The sequence below is a fragment of the Falco biarmicus genome, chromosome 2, assembly GCF_023638135.1.
Source record: "Falco biarmicus isolate bFalBia1 chromosome 2, bFalBia1.pri, whole genome shotgun sequence".
NCBI lineage: Eukaryota > Metazoa > Chordata > Aves > Falconiformes > Falconidae > Falco > Falco biarmicus.
Window position 1 is genome coordinate 65251940 of NC_079289.1, and position 17947 is coordinate 65269886.

General features: G+C 40.6%; 1 protein-coding gene across 4 annotated transcripts in view; it reads left to right on the forward strand.

The window, feature by feature from the left end:
- Positions 1-233: 233 nt before the first annotated feature.
- Positions 234-17947, forward strand: part of TMCO3 (transmembrane and coiled-coil domains 3) — a 36049-nt gene continuing 18335 nt past the window's right edge. For 2 of the 4 annotated variants that reach the window (XR_008820238.1, XM_056328910.1), the window contains exons 1-7: positions 234-391; positions 3199-3744; positions 7855-8034; positions 12161-12352; positions 13134-13262; positions 16174-16266; positions 17420-17606. Coding sequence is in view for 3 of the 4 variants with exons in the window: in XM_056328910.1 (XP_056184885.1) it covers positions 3298-3744; positions 7855-8034; positions 12161-12352; positions 13134-13262; positions 16174-16266; positions 17420-17606 (1228 nt within the window). In the remaining variant the exon portion in view is untranslated. The remainder of the gene's footprint in view (positions 392-3198; positions 3745-7854; positions 8035-12160; positions 12353-13133; positions 13263-16173; positions 16267-17419; positions 17607-17947) is intronic. The other 2 variants (XM_056328908.1, XM_056328909.1) reach the window with 1 other exon arrangement.

Sequence of the window (17947 nt, forward strand, 5' to 3'; positions counted from 1 at the left end):
GGGCCGGTGGAGCCCGCGGCCCTCCCTGCACCGCTGCCCGCGGGGGGAGGCGGCGGCCGCCGTGCCCCGGCGCGCCGACCTCGGCTCCCGGCGTGCGCCGCGTCGGGCCCGGCGGCGACTACGGCTCCCGGCGTGCGCCGCGGAGCTGGGGGCGGGAGAGCGCGCTCTACGGTTGCCGTGAGGCGCCGCTAGGAGGCGCTCGGACTACATATCCCGTCTGACTCTGCGCTTAAAGGTGCCGCACCGGCGAGCGGCGCAGGGCCGGGGGGCGGGAGAGGCTGCTGGCGAGGACGGGGCTCCTCGGCACCTTCCGTCAGCGGCCGCAGCCGCCGTACCGGTCCCGGCCTTCCCGCGCTCCCCTGGTCGCTGCCGGCCGGCCGGCCTCCCGCAGGTGAGCGGGGCGGGGGAAGGAAACGGCGCCCGGGGCCGGTGCCTCTCTCTGTCTCCTGCCGCTTGGCGGTCGGGCTAGCCGCAGCCCTGAGGTGGGCGCCGGGCGGCTGCCGGCGGGGGGGTGTGGGGGCCGCGAAGAGCCAGCGGCGGGTTTGGCCTCACCGCGGGGCTGGGGAGTTGAGCGCCGCTGCCGGGTGGGCTGCGGGGCGGCGGGCTCGTTGCCTCCCTCCCTCCCTCCCTCCCTCCGCCGCCATGAGGGGGCGGGGAAGGGGCTGCTCGCACCCGCGCTCTCCTGATCTCTTCCCGTTCTCCCCCGCCGGCCTTCCCCAGGGAGAGGTACCGGCAGGCGCCGCCCGGGCGCCCGCGAAGAGCAGGCGGCGGTGCTGGGCGCTGCCCGCCGGCCGCCATCGCGCTCAGGTGGGTGCGCGCCGGGGCAGCGGTGCCCGGGGGCAGCGGGCGGCGCCCCCGCCTCGGCGGGTCCCGGGGAGGAGCTCGGACTGGGGGAACCGGAGGGTGGCGGCCGGCGGGCCGCTGCGGGAAGGACTGGCGGGAGGGGGCAAGGGCTCGCACCGGCGGCGCGGTCTGAAGGCAGCCGGACGAAACCTGGTACGGCGGCGTCGTGGTCAGGAAAGAAAAATCCGGAAGATGAGCTGCGGTCCGTCAGAAGACGAACTGTGCTTTAAAAGGACTCCAAACGACAGGAGTTCCCTCAAATTAGATACCTACTAGGTGCCTGGAGAAGCGTGTGGGGGTTTTTTCTCTTTATCAGCACTCTGAAATACATACATTTTTATACATACGGTCGGTTTTCCCTTAAGAGCTTTTGAGCACTGCCCCAGGTGCCACTTTTCTAAATAGTCTTTGCTAGCCCAGTAAAAAACACTTGCTGAAACAAAACTGTACTGTGTCTGAGCCACGGCGGTGAGGTTACATGGTGCAACAACGTGCAAGCTCACTAGTTTGCTCAGAGTTTAGGTATGCAGTTTGACATACTGCCTAAGTCGTGCAGTAGAGTTTTTTTACTCGACTCCCTGCAGATGGAAGCTTGAGTATACACTAGGTGTTTTCTTCTCCCCCTTTCTTGCAGGAATAGGTTGTAATATATTCAGAAAAATCTCTCCCTCAAACTTGTTGAACAGGAAGAGTATTACTTTGTATATGTGAAGAAGTATTTCCTTAAATATCACACTAGAATTTTGCCAGGTGGAGAGGATTGCTGTTTTTTCCAGGTCTCTTAAAAATAGTAAACCCGTAGCTTTGTCCAAGGTTTGAAATATTTCTACTTTACTATTTTGTTGATACTAAGAGTATGTAGATATGCTTTTGCTGTGATATTAAGAGTACGCTTTTACTACTTCAATTACCTGTTAGTTCTTAATTTTAAAAGTTTTAGCTCTTCATGTTATTAAACTCTAGCCTATAGTCCGCTATTGATAGCTAAATAGCTTGGCTTGTATTTCCTGCGTTGAAAAGAAATAATCCAACCCACAGACAGGTTTCCTCAGTTGTCTCTGAAGCAGAGATGGAAGGGCATTTAAAAATGAGGGTCGTGCATGGCTGTGCTTGCCATCTTCCCTTCCCGTACTATATATTGACAAAGGCTGGCTTGGATACTGGTGATTGTGACTGCTGCTGCATTATAGGAAAAGATTATCTTTTGGGTAGACTGCTTCCAGATGGCTGTGTCCATATGTTAGCTCCTGATTAAAGCTGTTGGCCCAGAGATCAAGATTGCAGCTAAAGTTTTAGGCAAATACCTGCTTTATTACTGATCTACTAATGTGTAGTGTATGTTGTACATTTTTAGAATGCCATACTTAAGTGATAAATGTATGTTTTGTACCTACATTTATGCACTGTTATCATGGGGTGTGGGTGTTGGTTTTTTTTAATGGTGTTTTGTGTTTGTTTGAGGTTATTTTTAAAAGAAAATGTAACTGTTACTTTACAATAAGGTCAGTATTTTCCTGTAGGATCTGGGGGAAGGAAATTAGTTCTTAGTTGTGAAACTATCCTGCTTGGTGATAAAAGCAAATACACCAGTTTAAATATAGACCTTCAAGTAGCTTCTGGGAAATGAACTTATGAATGAATTGATTTTACTCTTAATGTTCCTATAACCATTTTAGAATCGTGAGGATCAATGATTAGCTTTGAAGTAAAACACCTCAAGGCCATGTACCCTTTCAGGTGAAGGTCTTTGATCCAAACTAGTAGTGCTCAGAAGTCCGGGAAGTTTTGCTGTTTTTTCTTTACTGTAGAAATGTTTCTTTCACAAATATGATTTATAATATAATCCATTTCAGTTAAGCTTTTTTCATTATGTTTTGTATAGTTGAGTGTGTTAATGCTTTTGAGGCTGTATAAATAAATGATACAATTTTTTAGGATGCTCTTGAAAAAAGACAAAAGGTTTACTAATAGATAAGAATAATGAGTTCTGGTGCTAGGTTCAAGTACAGCCTATGGCATTGTGACTTAGTATTTTTAACGGTTTTTCTCTCATATAAGAAGTGCAGGTGACTACTGTGTGAAATGACTAAGCTTTCCATTCAGTGTTTTTAAAACAAGATGATACATAGAAAATAGTCAAGGGGAAAATGAAATTTCATATATATCAATATCCTTGGGCTCTTTCTTGGTCTTGATAACTGTTGACTGATGGAGAACATATACATTCTGTTGAAGATCATAGTGCAGGATCACAGATTCAATCATATAATGCAGTCTTACATTTGTTTTCTACATTTATTTAACCTAATGGCCCAACTTTATCATGTTTGATAACCAATTGGTACTGTCTTGCAGCCTGGTACACATACTGGACATGCAGAAGCCATGTAGCAGAAAGTTTTGAGCAGTTGCGGATTATCAGTTGCTCCTGACAGCAATAAAAAGTGAAGAAGAATGAAGGTGACTGGCTTTATTCCCCTATGGATGTTGGTTTCGCTACCTTGTGGCCAGTTAGCAAACCCTGGAGAGCATGAAGATGTAGTAAAGCATGCAATAAAGCTGCACCGTGGAAAAGGAGCCATTATCACTCAGAGAAAGCAATGGGTGTTGGAGAGCTGCAGAAAATTATCTGGTCTTCTTCGCCAAAAGAACGTTGTTCTCAACAAACTAAAAAATGCTATGAGAGCTGTTGAGAAGGATGCAGGACTGTCAGATGAAGAGAAACTTTTTCAGGTGCATACCTTTGAAATTTTCCAAAAGGAGCTAAATGAAAGTGAAAACTCAGTCTTTCAAGCAATCCATGGCCTCCAGAGAGCTCTACAGGGTGATTACAAAGATGTTGTAAATATGAAAGAAAGCAGTAGACAGAGACTGGAAGCCTTGAGAGAAGCTGCAATTAAGGTTAGTTCCCCCATGTATATTACTAGAGTATTAATTTTCTACTTGTGATTTTAATTGTATTATGGCACGACTTCAGTCTGTTTTAATAAAAAAGAGGTTCTACTTAAAACTTGCAATGTTTACTGTTTAAGATGGATTTTGAATGAAGTATTTGTTCTCATTAGTAAAATTAGAAGTAATTCTGGCATAGAGCTTAAAGCTTACTAGCAGTCAATAGTTCTTATTTCAAAACAAAGCTAAGCATAATCATGAGACCTATGGCAATTATTACGTTAAAGGAAAAGGAATACAAGAAGTGAGTCAGTGCCCATAGCACAGTTGCACTAGCCAAGCCAGTGGGATTATCAGAGTGGAAATAATACCATACATTGACAAAATACTGGTTTTTCCACTTTAAATGAGAATTGCTCAACCAAAATCTGCAACTTAAACAGGATGACTTCTTGCCTTTTATTTCTATATTCCTGTAGATACGGGTAGAAGGGACATGCAAAATATGAGATGACTAGTTTTTTAATCTCAGTGTAGCACTCCTAACCTAGGAAGTACAGGTTTGAAAAACAGTGCTTCCAAGAAAGAGACAGCTGAAATATCTGTGCTTTCCTTGGTAAAGTTGAGTAACAGTTGAGCACAAGTATTTCATGGAAAATTTGAGTTCCCATGTCGATGCAGACCTGTTAGGGTGTGCACAATCTGCCACTGTCTGCTGGACTTGATAGTGCTGAGATTGCGTACCGAAAGTCTCCCATTGAGAGAAAATGTCATTTAATTGATCTGGTATTTAAATTGGTCTTTTCTTTGCTCTACCCCTCAACCACTGGACTAATATAGTAAGGATTTTCTTTGTCTTCTGTCTCCTAAAAGAATAGGATGCCCTTGCTCAAGGGATCAAGAGAAGGTAAAAAATGTAATTGGGATATAGGATCTGAGCTGGGAGAATCTCTGAAAGGCATTTGTGTAAGAGATGTGCAGATCTCCAGGGATGAAGGTGGCAAGGGATTGTGTACAAGAAGGGTGTGCAGTGAGTTGTGGCAAGAAGGGCTAGTGGAAGTATAAGTTGGGATGCAGACTTGAGAGACTGCAGCAGTTTGTGCTGTGAAAACCAAGACTGAATTACAACAGATTTGGATAGGGAGTAGGTTGGATCTAGGTGTGTTCGAAGGAAATGCTCAATATGACTTTGATATTGGCATTTAATGGTAGTGCCAGCCTCTGCTGCTTAGAAATGGTAGCAATTGTCATGAAATACTGAAGTGATCTATCCTTGAACTTGAGGATGGCGCTTCCTCATTTTTCTCATAAAATGAGGTCTGCGTGTGTAATGATGTTTTTAGATGCGTCCTGTCAAAACTCTACTGCAGAGGTGGATTGTGTAGGCTTTTTTTGTATCATCATATCCAGATATTTACTTGAATGAGCAATCTTTTACACCCTTCCATCTTACATCATGTGCATGATTTTTTGAAGTGTGTATTTGTTGTTCTAACCTTACAACTGTTATATAAGTGAAACAAAGGATAGTGGCAAAATGCATGCCAAAAGAATGTAATTTACATGGGAAGCATTTTTTTGGATGACTACTTACTTCAGAAAACACACATTAGGTTCAGTCTTGTTCCAGTTTAATTTTATTGTAATGATTACTTTGTTGGTGTACTCATAAGATGTCCTTTCCATTTTTTTAAACGGTGATTGAATGGAAAATACAAATGACTGTAGAGGATGCTGGATTCTTCCCTTCATTTTATTTCTGTTAAGTATTTGAAAGTCTTTAGTGTTGGGATATGTATGCATGTCTGATGTATTTCATGCTGGTTCTGCTGCTGGGAAAAGGTATAGTGCACAATCCTTATCTGTATTACCTTGCTTGAAAGATTGCTTGGTATGTACCTTGTGATCCAATGTCTCCAATCCCAGCATGAGTTGTGGAATACTGTTTGTACTGTGATGCACTTCTGCTTTAACACGTAGCAGGCTGTTAGAGATAGCTTGTTCTTTTTACGGACACTGTTCTCAGATTATCCCATTCTACTGCCATGTCACTGGTCTGTAGGTGAAAACAGAGATGCCGCTTTAATAGACTACAAAAACCTTTATCTTCATTATTTTTCAAAGCTCTTCTACCTCGCTAGTCAGAAAAAGTTAACTTCTTGCAAATTAGTGTTATTTATTTTTCTGCAGTTTACCTCTAGCTCTGTTCAGCCTGTTTGGCTCAGCTGACAGAAAGGTCTGATTGGCACTCTCCACTCAAAACCTGTTCCATTTTTGAGGGGAAAGAGTCTAAGCCTTGTCAATTCCCTCTTGCTGACTGAGGAAAGAATCTGCAGCTCATGTGGGGGCTGTTTTTTACATCTTTCAAGCAATGTCTGTTAGCAGAGAACAACAGATAGGAAATGTTTTTCCTTGAGGCTGTATGAGAGTGACTGTCTCTCCTATGTGTTGCATATGAACTAAAGCAGTTGACATTGGGCCAAATGCATTAATAGTTACGTTTTTCCCAGCTCCAAATTATTTTGGGAACTGGGTAATTTTCATCGTGCTGTTGTAACTATGGCAATTTTAAACACCAACATACAACAATTCTGTGGTTTCACCACAACTAGAGGTATTCATCTGACAGGATTTTAAGAGTTAAGCTACGGTTACTGTACTGAACATTCTCTTGTCTGGGTGTCAAGGAGTTGATTAAATTATATGCATGTTCTTGCAGGTTTCAAGGGGAAACATGTGGAGGAGGGGACACTCCAGTTATTTAAGCATAGGAGTTTAGGATCATTTTAGATGCCCAGGTTATGTAAGATATCTTTGTGGAATAAAACGGATAAAGCACACAACCTAAGAGACACTTGTGTTCTGTTTGATTTCCAACTGGGTTGGATATGGCAGGGCATCTAAAATGGAGATAGAAACTTGTGTTTTCTGGGAATTCAGTCTGACCTAGAGATTGCTTATATTTTTTGCCTGGTCTGTTTTTTCTCTTGGTAATAATATTGGCTTACTTGATGAGACAGACCCTACATCTGTTCTTTTAAATATTCTCAGCATCCTGAATCTAACTGAAAGGAAGAAGCCTGCCTTTGCATATGTTTCCTCATTCATAGTTGTTCTGTCTCTCCATCATTGCACCTTTAAAAGAACATAGGCATGTAAAGTGAAACATCTTTTTTTTTTTAAAAAAAAACCACCTCAAATTATACTCTGTCAATGTACAAAGTATTCTTTATTGTCTTGATAAGCACGTAGAAGGTGCAGTGTTAGGTCCTGTATTAATTGGTAAATAAAACTTTCTAGCTTTGGATGTTTCAGGTTCAAAAACAGAGAAATGAAACATAAGAACTTTTATCAGGGAAGTTACTGAAATATTTTTGCACCAAGTCAAACCACATCAGCATTTTTTATTTTCTTACTTCTGAGTCCTAGAAATGGATTTCAGAAGACATTAGTGCAAGCTCGTAAGTGGCCCAAATGGAAAAGACTGACAAAGTCAAGTATTTTACTTCTGATAGGAAAAATGCTTCTTGTGAAACATAAACAGGAACCTCAGCTAGAGTGCTTGACTGCTCATCTGTACTTTCTTCTAACTGCTTTTATTTTTTTGTAGCTGTTTCCACAGTACTTGTAATTTTTCAAAACCATAAACAGACCTCTTCCCATGTTTATAAAATGGCTTATAAAATTAGGATTCATTGTGTTTTCCTCCCAGTTTGTCTGTTTGTAGCTAGTAAAATTATGCTTTCAAGGTTATTATGCTTCCCTGCTAAAGCACTGAGCTCTAAACTTTACTTTGCTCTGAAATATTTCCTTGAGTTCCTCAAAGTAGTTCCTTTCTTGTATTTTCTGGATTGTAACCTTGGGGGCAGCTCTACTGTTTAATGGATAAGAAAAGGTGATTGGTAGGTATTTTGTTTGGTGGTTGTTTTTCTTGCCCACTTCCCCCACTGAAAATCAGCACAAGAGAAAGTAATCTCCAAATACCATTATAAAGTCTATATTGCTTTTGTAATTCCACTTGTAAGATGTTTTGTGTCAAAAAAGTGTCCATTTGTCAGATGGTTTTCTACTTGAAGGCCTGACCAGTACTTAGTATCTCTGTGTTGTAAAATTGAACAGGAAGAAATGGAATATGTTGAACTCCTAGCAGCGGAAAAACATCAGGTTGAAGCCCTTAAGAATATGCAGCATCAAAACAAAAGCCTGTCAATGCTTGATGAAATTCTAGAGGATGTCAGGAAGGCAGCTGATAGATTGGAAGAGGAAATCGAAGAGCATGCCTTTGATGACAACAAATCTGTAAGTGGCGTTTTAGACTCAGTCTTTTTCTTTTCATTGGCGTGCATTTATTTCTTAGTTGATATTTGCACTGTAGGGGTGTTTCTCTTGTGTTATATAGTTGTTAGGATTCTAATGACTACTTTAAAAAAACAGTTTTGCTCTATGTTTTTTTTTTTTTGCTTCTCAACAGAAGAAATTATTTAGTGGTAGAATGATTGCTCATTAGGAGTAGCAAACAGGAATAATTACTCCTTTTTCCTAGTGATTTCTGGTTTTGATTTGAAAGTCCTCTCTGCAGCTGCCACTTCAACAGTGATAAGTGTAATCTATCTCACTGATACAGCCCATGAGAGCTGTAACATCTCGGTGGTGGTGGTGACAGTGATACTTAGACTTGGTAGGATACAGAGTTACCATGTTAAGCATAGTCTCCGCTTTTTTCTCTTTCGTTTTGTTGAGAAAGTTATGGGAGAACAAGAATCCTTGCAGTTAGTTTTCACAGTCTGGGAGAAGATACATTGTTTAAGGTAAGGACTGGAAATGTGTTTGTGGTGTTGCTTTGTTCCGCTTCAGACTTCCTCTGCTTTTTCTACCTTGGCTTATTGTTCATTGTTTCTATGTTGAACGATGGACAGTACCACTCAGGTAAGGCTGTATATATTAAGAACTTGGAGTACATCAGTTTATTCTAGTGTCTCATTGTGCTGTCCTCAGAGACTGACTCTCTAAACTGGTCCTGTTTGCATAAACGTGGGTTGCAATTTTACTTGGTTTTTGCTTTTGGAAGGCTTTTGTTGATTTGCAGGTTGACTTCTGAGGCGAGCATAGCTCTTGAATTCTGCTGAGAAGAAAAAACAGTTGCTCAGTAGTAGAAAGCCAGGCCATTTTTTGTAGTTGATCTTGTATTGAGAGAAAGTGAAAGCAGCTTTTTACTTTGTATGTATGCCCGATCGCAGCACTTGTACCCAGTGGGAATCCTACCTAGCAGGACTGACAGCGGGGAAGGGATGAGCTGGCTGGAGTGCCCTCTTCCGTTCCGCCGGCGCATAACGGCACGTTTGAAAGAGACCAGGAAGGAGGCTTCTTCCACTACACCTGTCAGTTGGCCAAACGCCAAAGCATCTTTTTTTCTGCAGTGTACCTCCTTGGTTTTCTGTTTGTATTTCTATTCATGAAAGAAAAGGAATCGTGAAATGCGACCTGGAGGACTATTTACATCTCCGTCTTTGCAAGAAATGTTTAGCGTGTTTTCTCTGAAGCTAGAACACTGGGACAATAGAACAAAGAAGCTCTAATAGATTCATCAGTAATCTGATAAAGATACAAAAGTTTGTATTAAAATATAATCAGAGAAGTGTAGTAGGTAAAAATGGGGGGGGGGGGGAGAAGAAAGAATCCGAGCTAACCCACTTAATGCAAGACAAGAGTATTTGCACACTGTATTCTGTTAAGTACAACCTGTTTTCAGGAATTGCTGTTTTAGGAAATAAAGTCCTGAAGAGAACTTTTTTCTCTCATGTCCTCAAATTTATTAGTGTTTAAAAGCTCATCTGAAGCTGTGACATCTACTCTTGTTCTTGTAGCATAGTCTGTCTTTTGGTGGCTCCCTTCTCTTTTCTAAATGCACCATAATATCCATACAGTGTATGATTTTTATATATATAACACAGAAAAACAAAAAAAATTTTCATAATTTTCTTAATCTTATAAACATCTTCCTTTTTTTCCTAATATTGTTGCTCAGCAAGACTCTGAACTCCACTAGATGAGGAATGTGCTTATCAGATTGCATTGCTTTCGTGTGGTCTTTGATACATTTTTAATGTTGATGCAGAGAAGTTTGGTTAGAGTCCGGACACACAAGCTACCAAGTACAAAGGAACATATAACAAACTCCATATGGATTTGGAGTTCCAGAGCTTCAAAGTAGATGCTTCATTACTGATGTATTTTTATAAGATAGTTTTGCTTGGTGAACACTATTGCTGATGTCATAACATTAAATTCCCAAGAAGGTACTAGAACAGATGTTGGCTTACTAGCATTTTGATTTTTAGGCAAAGTAGTAGTCATCTGCAAGATGGGGATACTGCACTGAACTGTGAAATAATTCCAGTGTGAAAGTCAGTGTAAAGTATGTTTTATGTTGCAGAGCCAACATTTAACAGTAAGCTCTAAGCTCTGTTTTAGTATCCCTGGAGTAAGAATGAGGCTGTAGGAGAGGGTGTCAGGAGGAAAGTTTACAAAACCAGTAGGATTGGGCACTTAAGTTTGTATCTGATTAGAAACAGTTCTTCCTGTTTGCTGACTGTAGGGAGGCCTTTCTTCTGTGCTCCAATACTGTCAGAATAGTTTGCATGTATGTGGCATGCATCTGCTCCTGCTTTCTCCCATCAGCTGAAAAGGTGAAAACATGGTTTGGTTTGATCTCTTAGACTTGGCAATGGACACCTCATTCTGGACTGCAAAATAGCCTGGTAAGTGGGGAGCTTAGCGAAGGTAAAGGCAAGATATATTTAAAAGGCCGAGGTTTGGGCAAAAAAGAGTAAAAAGACAACTTTTATAATGCATAAAAAGAGAATGATTGTAAGCCTCCCAGTCCAATAGCTAAAAACACTCATGTATGAAGCAGATATTTTGCGTTTCTGAATAATTCTGCAATCTTCATAATATGTTTCAAATTCCTTTGTCTCCCCCTCTGTCTGATTCTTACTGACTTCCAATTCTTTAGAGGTCTGTCAAATTGCACAAAGAAGATAATCAGAGGGCTGAAGCATGTCTCATATAAAGACAGGCTGAGAGACTTGGGGTTGTTCAGCCTGGAGGAGAGAAGGCTCTGGGGAGACCTTCCAGTACCTAAAGGGGCTTATGAGAGAGATGGAGAAGGGCTTTTTACAAGGGCATGTAGTGATAGGATAAGGGGGATGGCTTTAAACTGAAGGGGGTAGATTTAGATTAGATCTAAGGAAGAAATTCTTTACTGTGAGGGTGGCAAGACACTGGCACAGGTTGCCCAGAGAAGCTGCTGATGCCAGTGCTGAAGGCCAGGCTGGATGGGACTTTAAGCAACCTTGTCCAGTGGAAGGTGTCCCTGGCCAGGGGGGTGGGTGGGGTGGGGTGGGGGTGTTGGACCTAGATGATGCTGAAGGTCCCTTCCAACTCAAACCATTCTGTGATGTACAAAACCAGGGGAAGAGGTCATTCCCACAATAGAAGGTTTCTGTAATTATACACACACAAATGTAAGCAGTGGAAGAAAAGGATAAAAATTGCAGGTTAAATATTAAATATTGAAAATGCAATATTTATCTGAACAGTTTGGGGAAATGTGCTGGGGAACTGGCAAAGAAAAATAGGAGGCTGCTTTATAGATGGCTTATATGAATGCATTTTTTCATTAAATTGGGGAATTGCTTGGGCCAAATATGGCAGTCCAGAAAAGCTGATATTTTCTAATCAGTCACTGGAATGACAAGAGCCTGCTCTCTTTACCGGAGTCTAAAATAAGTAACAACCTGAACTGTTTCTGAATATTGATAAAATACACATTATTTAAAATAAGGGAATAATAAAGACACTGGGATGATTTCCACTTTGTAATTACCGGCACTGAAGACAGAGCCAAGTAGAAAAAGTTCTTAATCTCTCTCCTTCAACTTTACAGGACAGTGACTTTTTCTTGACTTGGAATGTAGTCCTTTCACGTTTTTTTTAAACTGAATATCACTTTGTAATCTCTTTGGTTTTGTTCAAGGGAATAAAATATTACATTTCAATCCAACCTTTTGTGTTCTAGATGTGATAAAGCTTTTTTTAAAAAAAAATATTTCAGATTAGATGCAATTGAAAATACTGAATTGGAATTTTACAGCTTTGATACCCTGTCTATATTTTTTTTGTTGGGCAACTTGGGCAAAGTGGTTTGGAAACCCCCTTGGTTTTAAAATGTAAAGCAAATTATAGCCTTTTCACTTCTGGACATACGGTTTTGATAAAGAGACTGAAAGACTTCTCTAAGAAGAAACTGCAGTATTTTTAGTCACTGTCAAATTCTGGAGCAATTTCAAGTACGGCTAAACATCCCTTTTTACTGTATGCTTCACTGACCCCCATTTTTTGGTTGTTTGATTTCTTTTTCTTACAGGTAAGAGGTGTAAACTTTGAAGCAGTTTTAAGGGTGGAAGAAGATGAAGCCAACTCCAAAAGAAATGCTTCAAAAAGAGAAGTAGAGGATGACTTAGGTCTTAGTATGCTTATTGATTCCCAGAACAATCAGTATATCCTTACCAAGCCCAGAGATTCAACCATTCCTCGTGCTGATCATCATTTCATAAAGGTAATAATTTGAGAGGCATTCCACTAGTTTGTATGCTAGTACTGGTTGGTTGAATTGAATATAGTTTCAGCATTTCCCCATCTAAATTTATGCTAGCATTCATGATTCCTCTGTCTGCTGGTGATCTGGCCAGTATGTTCCCAACTCCTGGTATAGTCTTAACAAGAATGATCATGCTGCTTGCATGATTCTTCTCTGGGTTTATTTGATTTAACTTGTTGCACCTTTGGGACACCGTCCCTTCTCTTGGACTGCATTGGTGTTAAAGCAAGCTACTGCTGTACCTCATAAGCCACTTGCACGTTGTCACTAGAGAGAATATATCTGTTCATGTCATATAATGAAAAAAGGGATGCTGGAAAATACATAGGCATGATTTTTTTTATTGTATTTGTGCTTTATCAAGAATAACTGGATTGGGATATTTTTAAAATAAAAAAGCCAAAACCTGATCGTTTCACCGTTTTGTTTTAATGCAAAGTGTCATTCCCCCCATGATTCCCCAGGAAACAGTCTACTTCCTGTAATATATTTCAAATATTTAATAAATTGATCAAAAGCCCTTAAAGCTACCAGTTACTTAATATCAGTACCTCACCTGCTTCATCTGCAAAACCACAGTGCTTACATCTACAATGAAGTGTGCAGGTTAGTTTACTGAAGTTGTTTTCTTTTCATTATAGGCAGTAGTCTATATTTAATTTTTAAAGACAGTAGTCTTTAATTTTATCACCAAATTGTGTCATTTATATTAATGCATTTGTAAATCTTACATATTTAGGATATTGTGACAATAGGAATGTTGTCTTTGCCATGTGGCTGGCTGTGCACAACAATAGGATTGCCGACCATGTTTGGGTATATCATCTGTGGAGTACTCCTAGGACCATCAGGGCTAAATAGCATCAAGGTAAGCGTGCAAGTTGCTTCTTGACTGATTTCTTTTGTTGAAATCTTTCAAAGTAGTTTTAAAAGAGTATGGTACTGCCAACCTCAAATGTATTAAAAAAAACCCAAAAAACCCCCACAAACAAAACCCAAAAACAAACAAACAAAAAAACCAACAAAAAAACCCTAAACCTTGAGCTTTGCAAAAGGAGGCCTTACAATTTTATGTCTTTAAATCACTTTGCTCTGGTTTATTTTCTCCTATATAATCATGACATAAGCAGTTGTTGAAAGTGAAAGCTGAAAGTTGTGTGTTGTGGGCTGTTTTTTTTGGGGTTTTTTTTCTTTTCTTTTTGTCTTTAATCATAAAACATCACATTTGAGAGCCAGATTATTTAAATGAATGAAATACTCAGACCTGTAGTTCCCCGAGTAGCATAGCGTGGCTTCCTAGAGAATTATTTTTCATTTCCATAGCTCTTTCATCCATCCTAGTCACCCTAGTTATTTTCCATTCCCCTGCCCACATTCCTGAAATCTTTTGAACCTTTCTAGCTCCATCACATGTACCCTGATTACTAGCTCATGTGAAACCATGGGCTGTGGTTGGCTAGACATGACACATTTTGATTAGTGGTCTGGTGTGCATTAACAAATTGTTTAGCTAGCAGGCAAAACAGAACATGTGTTAAGGTTGCATGGTAATGTCAAGTTAAGTTAAATGTGTCTGTTACATTGATATCCACGTAGCTGCTTGGAACTTACTGTCTTTGCAACATATGCTTTTATGGGGACTTCTGTTGAAAATGACTGTTGGGCTCAAAAGTAAGTAGGGATGAGTAGAAATTGTAGGATTTTGTCATTCTCTTATTGGAAGAGAAGGCTACAAATACTACACTTTAAAAATTTCATATTCTAAAATTGAGATTAAATAATAAACTTTGTGTGGTACATAACTTCTGTGTTGAGAAGGTCTGGAAAGCTTGACCACTGAGACAGAAACAAATTTCTAAGTTTCCATTAGAAAGAGATTAAACAATGAATTGTCAGAGGCTTACACTGAGGAAGATGATGTGGTCAGAACAGACATAAGAGAGATTTCTTAAGGACAGTTTCTTAGTGAGCTGCCTGTGTCTTTTGGAACTGTGATTAAATATTACTCATCTGGATAATGTTCACGTTGACTGGGTCTTTTGTGTTTGCTCCCTCTTTTTGTCTCTTCTATATTTCATAAAAAACCTGAATGTTGGAGGAACTGAGGAGGCAGGCAGATTCTAATTTGGCAGGGAAGAGTTTCCATCTCTGCTTCTCTATGATTGATGATAGACCATGTCCTCTTCTGCTCTGGACTGTAAATACATAAAAAGGAAGTGTTAGATTTTTAGAATAAAGTATTTTCAGTTCGAAGGGACCTACGATTGTCTAGTCCAGCTGCTTGACCAATTCAGGGCTGACCAAAAGTTAAAGCATGTTATTAAGGGCATTGTGCAAATGCCTTTTAAACACTGACAGGCTTGGGGCACCAACCAGCTCTCTAGGAAGCCTGCTGTGTCCAGTCCAAACCTCCCCTGGAGCAGCCTTGAGCCATTCCCACCTGTCACTGGGTACCAGGGAGAAGAGATCAGCACCTCCCTCTCCACTTCCCCTCCTCAGGAAGCTGTAGAGAGCAAGGAGGTCACCCCTCAGCCTCCTTTCCTCCAGATTAGACGTGCCCAAAGTGCTCAGCCACCCCTCATAGGACATTCCTTCCAGCCTTTTCACCAGCTTTGTTGCCCTCCTCTGGACGCATTCAGGGACCTTCACCTCCTCCTTCAATCGTGGGGCCCAGAACTGCACAGTGCTGCAGGTGAGGCCGCACCAGCGCTGAACGCAGCGGGATAATCATCTCTCTTGGCCAGCTGGTTATGCTGTGTTTGGTGCACCCCAGGATGCTGTTTGCCCTCTTGGCTGCCACGGCACGCTGCTGACCCATACTGAGCTGCTGTCAGCCAGCACCCCCAGATCTCTTTCTGCAGGGCTGCTCTCCAGCCACTCCTCTCCCAGTTTATGATTGTGCCCAGCATTACTCCATCCTAGGTGTATTTCAATTTGTTAAATTTCATCCCATTAATGATTGACCAGTGCTCCGTGTTTCTAGATCCCTCTGCAAGGCCTCTTGAACCTTTTTAGCTCCATCACGTGTACCCTGATTACTAGCGCATGTGAAACGATGGGCTGTGGTTAGCTATAAAAATCACATTTTGATTAGTGGCCTGGTGTCCCTCAAGAAAGTCAACAGCACCTCCAGTTTGGTATCATCAGCAAAAAAAATGGTGCATTTAAGTGCTGTGTCTAGATCATTGATAAATACAATGGACTGAACTGCCCCTAGAATTGCAACTCATCACCAGCAGCATTCCTCAGGGTTTCAGGCAGATGTAGCCCCATTTTTATTTTGTGACAAGGATGACAACCACTTTTCTTGCTGTTGTACCCTTCTCTCTGAAGTGGAAAGGCTGGTAGTCATACTGGTCTGAGTGATGGATGCATGGAGTCCAGGATGGAGCACAGAACAGCAACTACAGTCTAGCAGAAGGATTATACTAGTAGACCAATAAAATAACTAGCCAGAAATAAACCCCCAAGGCTTGCATTCCAGAAGTTAATAGCATATGTATAAAATGTAACCTCTTCATTTTCAGCAAGCAAGCAAGCTTACCTAGATCAATGCATGTGTGCATTTTGGATGACCAGCACTATCCAACCAAACTATCTAGTAGCAGCCAGGTGATGGGAATAATGTTTGAACCCTGAAGATGCTGAGGGAACTTCTGGTGTCATATGACCAGGAAGTGAAGTACCTATGGAAACATAATGAGAAACAATTTGTTTTGTAAGAGGACTTATTTGTATTATAAGTAGACTGCTGTGCACTGATTTTATTTTTTTTAAAGTCTATTGTACAGGTGGAAACATTAGGAGAGTTTGGTGTATTCTTCACTCTCTTTCTAGTTGGTCTGGAATTTTCTCCTGAAAGATTAAGAAAGGTATTTTTGTGTACTACCTTTATATTACGGGATTTAATTGTTAACATTCAAATTATCAGTTATTTCAGATTAACTTTATATGTTTTTCAAAAGAGAAATACAACATTTGCTTCTGCTCCTTAAGTCTCTGGAAAGAACAGAACGCATTATTTATTTGGTGTCTCAAAAAAACCCAAAACTTTACTATTTCTCTTCTTTTTAGTAAAACAGTTTGATTACTAGAAGAATCTCACACTATTTATGGCAATCCATCTTTGCTTTATTTTAACATGCAGCAACATGCAGTTGCTGTTATGGAGTATCCAGTGATGTGTGCTAGTCCTGTTACAAAAAAAAAATGTATCAGTTAAAGTACTGCATACTGAATTAATGATACATGCTGTACCGACAAATAAACTGATTCTGCAAGTATGTTAGTACAATCTGACATATTACATGATGTGACCATCAGGATTCAGCAAAAAGGTACTTTTTTAAAAAAAAAAAGTTATCTCATAAACCACCTAGAATTTTAATAGTGGAAAATACTGCTGCAAAATATGTGAAGAATGTGTGTATGTAAAAAGTTGCATTGTGTGATTTGTTCCTAAACTAATGGTTTGGAGTTCATGACACTATAAACACTTTAATTGAAGTGTGTTAAAATTTATGAGCATTCAGCTTAATCTGCTATTTCTAGTCCATCTAAAGCCAAAGATAAAAATTGGTAATTCAAGTGTTCCTAAACTGTAATATGTAAACTACTACTTCAGAATTCCCTGCACGGTAGTGTGGGATGGGCTGCTGGTATTGATGATGGCCTTTGTGACTCCTATTTTTCTCCCAATCTGGAATCGCATCAAATAAATCATTACATGGAAGATCAGTTTAATATATTCCAACCCATACTGGACCTTTGGCCCTTAATTTGTCTGTGAGTTCTGGGAAATTGACCTAATTTCTGGTAGTGAGCCTTCTGGCCTAGAATATCTACTAGGCATAGTAACTTAAGAGTTTTAGGATGTATAGCATGATAGCCTGTTACTTCTGTGGCCCAGTACTGCAGCCCCAAATCATGCAACTTTAACTGATTATTTCTGCTGAAAATCATTGCAACTTATCAGTGAGAAGAGTGTCATCAGGCTTTATCATAAGAACTTGTCTTCTTCCCAAGGTATGGAAAATATCTTTGCAAGGACCCTGCTACATGACAGTTCTGATGATTGCCTTTGGTTTACTATGGGGACACTTACTCCAAATTAGACCAACTCAAAGTGTCTTCATTTCCACTTGTTTATCTTTATCAAGCACACCACTGGTGTCAAGATTTCTTGCAGGTAGTGTTCGAGGCGATAAAGAAGGTAAGTATGATTTTAAAAACGGACTACTGTATTATCTACAAAAAATTTGAAATAAGTCAACTTTGTAATATTACGAGAGAGAGTAGTTAAAAAAACAAAACAAAACCCACTGTTAAGTCTAGTTTACAAGTGATCATTCTCCTTTAACACCAGCCAGCATTGTGTATATTCTTGTTATGAGGTGTACCTGCTATTTACATCGTCAGTCCTCTTTGGAGGCAGTGCAGGCAAATCAGTACTCTCCATGTTAAGAACTGACTTTACTAATAGTCTGAAATCCTTGTGCTTTGTAAGGGGTTACTGGGTTAGATCATTGCTACCAGTCTGTCATCAGGGCAAAG